Consider the following 6,794-nt stretch of genomic DNA (forward strand, 5'->3'; position numbering starts at 1 on the left):
CCTTCCTACTGGCCTACATCCCCAGATCATTTTTCATTTTCATTTTCATTTTTATTTTGAGACAGGGTCTTGCTGAGTCCCTAAATTGCCCAGCCTAGACTCCAACTTTTGGTCCTCCTGCCTCAGCCTCTCGGGGTGCTAGGATCCACAGGGCTGCAGCCCCACCTTTGACTTGTGCCAGTGCCTTTAGCGTCATTTACTGGTGTTAACCCCAGTAAGTCACCAGCCCCAGCCACATGTGCACTGGGCAAATCATTGTTGCCCACTCACCAAGAAGCCGTCCCATGAGCATCTGGCTCTTGCAGGCTCTTGTAGGCTTGGCTTCTCTGCAAACCTCCTCCTCCAAGTGGCCCTGTGGCTACTAGGTACAGCAGCTCAGGCATCAGCCAGGGGCCTCAGAGTCACCGAAGGCTGTTGCAGCCACCCATGTGAGAGGCGGGTGTCACCCCATGTGGCCATCAGGGACTGGGGACCCCACTCTGTTTGGTGCGACAATGACCTGACCTCTGTCTCCTCCCCGCAGTCACCCGAGCCCACGCTGCCCCTGCAGCCCCCTCCACCACTGTACCACCAGCCTCTCCCGTTGCCCGCCGCTCCAGCGAGCCCCAGCTGAGTTCAGGAAGTGCCCCAAAGCCCCTCGGGGAGTTGGACAAGGCCACCCATGCCAGCCCCAATCACAGCCTCGGCAAGGCCTCCCCGTCGCCGTCACTCAGCAGCTACAGCGACCCAGACTCTGGCCACTACTGCCAGCTGAAGCCCCCTGCACGTGGCAGCCGCGAGTGGGCCACAGCTGAGACCTCCAGTAGGCAAGCTCGGAGCTATGGGGAAAAGCTAAAGGAACTGTCGGAAAGTGGGACCCTTGAGGGGGACAGGGGCAAGGGCTTCACTGCGCCAGTTGTGGAAGCCACCTCCTCCTTCAACCTGGCCACCTTCCAGTCCCTGCTGATCCCCAAAGAAAACAGGCCCCTGGAGGTGGGGCTGCTGCGCAAGGTGAAGGAGCTGCTGGCCGAGGTGGACGCCCGCACGCTGGCCCGGCATGTCACCAAGGTCGACTGCCTGGTGAGTGCTGGCAGTGCCCTGCAGTGGCCTGGGGACCCGAGTCAAGGGGGTGAGGGGCTGGTTCCCGAATTCCAGTCGTGCTGTTTTCCCACTCAGACTCAGTGCTGCTCCTGCCTCTCTTTTCTCCTTTTATTTTATTCAGTGGTACTGAGGGCTGAGCCTAAGTTCTCTCCACTGAGCTCCATCCAAATGTCTTATTGTGAGTCAGTGTCTCGCTTAATTGCTAAATTGCCCAGGTTGTGCTGGAACTTGAGGTCCTCCTGCCTTAGTCCCAGAATGCTGGGATGCACGAGAGCACTATCACCTCTGGCCTCTTTTCTAAAAAGAAGAAGAGGAAGGGGAAGGGGAAGGGGGAAAAATGAGAAGGAGAAGGAGAAGGAAAAGGGGAAGGAGAAAGGAGGAAGGAGGAGGAGGAGGAAGAGGAGGAGGAGGAAGAGGAGGAGGAAGAGGAGGAGGAGGAGGACGAAGAAGAAGAAGAAGAAGAAGAAGAAGAAGAAGAAGAAGAAGAAGAAGAAGAAGAAGAAGAAGAAGAAGGAAGAAGAAGAAAGAGGGAGAGGAAGAAAGAAAAGAAAAGAGAAAAAGAAAGAGTCCAACTTGGGCATGGTGACACACGCCTGTAATCCCAGAATATGGGAAATAGAGGCAGGAAGAGCACCACCAGTTTGAGAGCAGCCTGAGGTACATAGCAAGCAAGACCCTAGTTCAAAATTATTAATAAATAAAAAGTACCACCTCCACCAAAAAAAAAAAAAATCAAGACACTCGCGGTTTAGTACAGGAATGGAGTAACCTGAAGCACATGTCCCTGCACTTGGGGACACTTCCGTGTGACCAGAGCCTACCTAATGAAAGTTGCTCCTGGGTCCAGAACACGCAAAGCCCGACTCCCGCCCCCACGCCCCCTTGTGGAAGAATCAACAAACTCCCTTCTGGCTAGAAGTCGTGGGGGACCTCTGCTGTGCGTCTAAGGACCCACGTTCTCCCTGCGCCCCTGCGTCTCCCTCCGTGGGTTGGGAAGAACGATTGCCTAGTCACCCTGGTTTCAGAGCTCTGGAAGCGAGAGGAATCAAGGCTGCGACCTTGCTCCACGAAAAGCCTGGGCAGGAAGGGAGAAACCCGGATGACTTCTGCAGCCTCTTCCTCCCTGGCCTCAAGGCTGCCCTCTGGAAAACAGGCGTTCTAGTCCTTAACCCGAGCTGAGTATTTAACACGTTAGGCACCCTGGGCATTTCCCCACTTATCCTCCATTTCACAGGTAGGGAAACTGAGACCTGCTCAAAAAAGTAGACTCTCTTGCTATATGCCTGACGATTAGTGGTGGAGTTGGGATTCAAACCGGCCTCTCAGCCGTGCTACCGTCTTAGAGGCCTTGGACTCTCAGATGGCTCGGGTCAACCCTGACAGGAAATTAATCAGCCCTCTGGGCGTCCTTGCAGGTTGCTAGGATACTGGGCGTTACCAAGGAGATGCAGACCCTAATGGGAGTCCGCTGGGGCATGGAGCTGCTCACCCTCCCCCATGGCCGGCAGCTCCGACTAGACCTGCTGGAGAGGTAAGCCAGCGCCGGTCGGGGGGGAGGTCTCAGGGACTCAGGCTGCCTCGCGCCTTCGGCCACGGCTCTTGGCAAGGGGGACTCTCCTTGGTCCCCGGGGGTTCTGCCACGCCCCCCAGCCCCATCCAGCCGGCCAGTCGCAACCTCGCAGTGTCTTGCTCAAAGCATTCCTGCTTTCTGAAACTTTGAAGTTTTTACCTCTGGGTGCTCGGTGCACGTCCCCTGCCCATCAACCTTGGCCCCGCCCATCATTTCTGACCTCTCTCTGTTCATTCTTAAAATATCTTTGCTCAATGAATTCCATTCATCAATCATAAGACCCCCCCTTTCCTGGCGTCCTGGTCCCGCCCCTCACTTACACTGACTAATCAGAAGCCCCAGCCTTGCTGTCCCTCATTCTGGCTACGCCCCCAATGCTTGGACCCTTTGCAACCTCTCTGCCCCGCGGCGCCCTGTGACAGGCGTTGGCAGGGGCCCCGCCCTGCCTCCTGACCCACCCGCTCCTACAGGTTCCACACCATGTCCATCATGCTTGCGGTGGACATCCTGGGTTGCACCGGCTCGGCGGAGGAGCGCGCGGCGCTGCTGCACAAGACAATCCAGCTGGCTGCAGAGCTGCGGGGGACCATGGGCAATATGTTCAGCTTCGCCGCCGTCATGAGCGCCCTGGACATGGCGCAGGTACTGAGAGGCCCTCTACTAGACCGCTTGGACGAGGGGCCTTTGGGGAGGTAGCGTGAAAAGAGACAAAGCTTTGTGAGCTTCCAGGCATCGCTGGTGAGAAACTAACCAGGAGAACCGAGTTCCTCCAGTGCTGGCTGGACCAAGCTCTTCCCTTTCTCTGGGCCTCAGATTCCCCAGAGTACACATAGGCAGGCGTGGTAGCACGCACCTGTAACTCCAGCTCCTCTGGAGGCCGAGGCAGGAGGGTGACAAGTAGGAGGCCAGTCTGGGCAATTCAAACAGATCATGTCTCAAAATGAAAAACAAGGTGTTGGGGAGATGGCTCAGCAGAATAAGCGTTGGCCTGGCAAACGCAAGGGCTTGAGTTCAATCCCTGGTTCCACCAAAAACAACAACAACAAACAGAAAGGGCTGGGATGTTGCTCAGTGTTTAAGCACTAGCTTAGTATGCATGAGATTTTGGGATTCATCACAGAAAACACACACACAAAATGGCTATAACTTCATGCTGGGAGCTACCCTAAGCGTGTGTTTATTTCTTTGTTTTGGGGACAGACTCTCACTAAGTAGCCCTGGCTGGCCCTGAACTGCAATCCTCCTGCCTCTGCCTCCTGAGTGTTTGGATCACAGGTGTGTCCACCATGCCTGGCAATATGCTAAATATTTATCAGCACTCTGAGGCTGAGGCAGGGAAGTCATCTGGAGTTTGGGGCCAGCCTGGGCTACACAGTAAGCTGAAGCCCAGCTATAGCTAGTACATTGCAAGACCCTGTCTCAAAAGACCTAAATAAACAAGCTGGTTGTGTTGGCACAGGCCTGTAATCCCAGTACTCAGGAGGCTGAAACAGGAGGGTTGCCACAAATTCAAGACCAGTTAGAACTATATAGTGAGGCCTGGTCTAAAAACAAAACAAAACGGAAAAAAAAAAAAAGGGGGGGGGGCATGGCCCTAGCTCAGGCCTTTTTTTTTTTTTTTTTTTATTACATTTATTTATTGTGTGTGTGTGGCCAGCTCAGCCCACCAGGGGGCGGGTCTGGCTGGCATGTGGTGCTGGGGATCGAACCGCGGTCCCTGTGCTTTGCCAAGCTTGTTTCAAGTAGGTGCTTTAGACCACTGAGCCATCTCTCCAGCCCCGCTCAGGCCTTTAAGTGGCTGCTTCAATAAAGCTCTCAGCCTCAGGTTGCTGGAGTTCGAACCTCACAACTCTCCCGCTGGCCAAAAGTGCCCTGAAGCCATTCGAGGAAAAATAAAAAAATAAAAATAAAAATAAAAAATAAAAACAAAACAAAAAACTCCACCTAAATAAATAAATAAACTTAGTAAGTAAAAAAATATTTAATGGGGCAAGTGAGGCAAAAGTATTTATTTGCTTGAACTCACAACATCTGGCAATTGAGGATTTGATGCAGGCTAAGTGCGGGTCTTTCCTGGACCTAATAAACAAAAGGATGGAGGAGGACAGCAGGGCTCAGGGTTCAACGCGAGCTCTGCCCTGTATCCTGGAATATCTCCAGGCAGGTCCTTACGCTCTCTGGGCCTCATTCCCTGCCCTGTGACGTGGGCTCTCCTGCCGGCCCCTCCCTGGACTGTCTCAGACTGTGTGTCCTCCCCCCAGATTTCCCGGCTAGAGCAGACGTGGGTGACCCTGCGGCAGCGACACACAGAGGGCGCCATCCTATACGAAAAGAAGCTCAAGCCTTTTCTCAAGAGCCTCAATGAGGGCAAAGGTACGGGTCTGCCTTGCTAGGTGACCTGGCACAGGTGCTAGCTCAGTGTGGGCTCAGCCCCCTGGGCTGCTTGAGGCCTGGAGCTCACCCGGAGGTTCTGAAAGGAAAGGGTTGTGGGGGATCCTGGGACCCCAGCCCCGGAAACGCAGTGGGCACATCGCTGACCACCCGCTGTGCCCACAGAAGGTCCACCGCTGAGCAACACCACGTTTCCGCATGTGCTGCCGCTCATCACGCTGCTGGAGTGCGACTCAGCGCCCACCGAGGGCCCAGAGCCCTGGGGCAGCACGGAGCACGGCGTGGAGGTGGTGCTGGCGCACCTAGAGGCTGCCCGCACGGTGGCACACCACGGAGGCCTGTACCACACCAACGCTGAGGTCAAGCTGCAGGGTGAGTGGAGGCAGTCTGGGTCCCTGTGTCTCCCCCTACACTCCTCTCAGGTCCTTGAGGCCCCAAGGCACAGTCCTTGTCCTTCTGTCCTGCCCTGTGTCCACGACTCCTTGCTCCTCCCTCTCAGGTCACCAAGCAGTTGTTAGTGGGCTGGGCAGACATGGGATGACTCAGCGCCCTACCTGTTTGTAATGCTTTGCTGAGCCTCAGTGTTCCCGTCTGTGAAGTGGGCATCTGTGAAGTTCCTATCTATGATAGGCCTGTCTGGAGGCAGACCTGCCCATTTTCAGGGAGCCCAGAACTCCCTGTCTGGGAAGGTACAGAGAGCAGGTGGCTCAATTTTTCTTTTACTGTTTTTGGCATTAAGTCACAAAATTTCACTGAAGACAAATTAGAAACCGCAGCTGGGAAAAATTAAGATTAAAAAAAAATTACCAGGAGGTAGTCAGATGTGGTGGCACATTACTGTAATCCCAGCACTCAGGAGGCTGAGGTAGGAGGATAAACATCAGCTTGAGATGGGCTTGGGCTACATAATGAGTTCAAGACCAGCTTGAACTACATAGTAAAACCCATCTCAAAACACTAAAAACAATAACATCACTGTAAACTTTTAGTCATCTAGAAAGTGTATGAAAGTATATGTTATAAACAGTAGGAAAGATGAGGTGCTGATGCGCAAGGCCTTGTTGACCAAAGTCTTGAGGTGCCTAGGAGGCTCCCTACCAGTGCGCATTGGTGGTGCGGAGGCTCCAGCCCTGTGGTCCCTGACCCTGTGTCCCTGCCCTGCAGGGTTCCAGCCCCGCCCGGAGCTGCTGGAGGTGTTCAGCACTGAGTTCCAGATGCGTCTCCTCTGGGGCAGCCAGGGCGCCAGCAGCAGCCAGGCCCGGCGCTATGAGACGTTCGACAAGGTCCTCACCGCCCTGTCCCACAAGCTGGAGCCTGCCGTGCGCTCCAGCGAGCTGTGACCCCCAGGGACTGCTCCCCTCTGCTGTGGCAGGCAGCACTGGGGACAGAAGGGCACAGACCTTCCCCAGAGCACCCCAGGGACACTGTGATCAGCCCAGGAATGTTCTGGGTTCAACTCCGGGATCTTCCTTGCACCTCCTCCAGGGTCCTGCGTGACTCTGGGCTCTGTCCCACTGCCACACACTCACCGAGTCTCCCTCAGGAAGGACAGGAAGCCCTGTTCCTCCCACCGGCTTCTGTTGTCCCCCTTTTGGTCGAGGTTCCCTGATTTCGAGCCATGGAGGTCCCCAGGCCTCCTCTCCACAACAGGCCTCTGCCCCCGCTGCACCGCTGTAAATAAGCCGCATACCTGTAAATAGATGTACAGAGCTATGTCCTTTCTTTCATATAATAAACTTTTATGACTCTTTCT

General features: G+C 54.8%; 1 protein-coding gene across 3 annotated transcripts in view; it reads left to right on the top strand.

Moving 5' to 3' along the window:
- The window catches only part of Sh2d3c (SH2 domain containing 3C), a 29,492-nt gene extending 22,698 nt beyond the window's left edge, over positions 1-6,794 (top strand). For 2 of the 3 annotated variants that reach the window (XM_004641542.2, XM_004641544.2), the window contains 6 exons: positions 524-1,059; positions 2,496-2,611; positions 3,121-3,292; positions 4,912-5,023; positions 5,207-5,413; positions 6,206-6,794. In XM_004641542.2, coding sequence (XP_004641599.2) covers positions 524-1,059; positions 2,496-2,611; positions 3,121-3,292; positions 4,912-5,023; positions 5,207-5,413; positions 6,206-6,381 — 1,319 coding nt within the window. In that variant the 3' untranslated portion in view covers positions 6,382-6,794. The remainder of the gene's footprint in view (positions 1-523; positions 1,060-2,495; positions 2,612-3,120; positions 3,293-4,911; positions 5,024-5,206; positions 5,414-6,205) is intronic. The other variant, XM_004641543.2, reaches the window with a different exon arrangement.

This window comes from Octodon degus, unplaced genomic scaffold, assembly GCF_000260255.1.
Source record: "Octodon degus isolate 3935 unplaced genomic scaffold, OctDeg1.0 scaffold00138, whole genome shotgun sequence".
In the NCBI taxonomy this organism is placed as follows: domain Eukaryota; kingdom Metazoa; phylum Chordata; class Mammalia; order Rodentia; family Octodontidae; genus Octodon; species Octodon degus.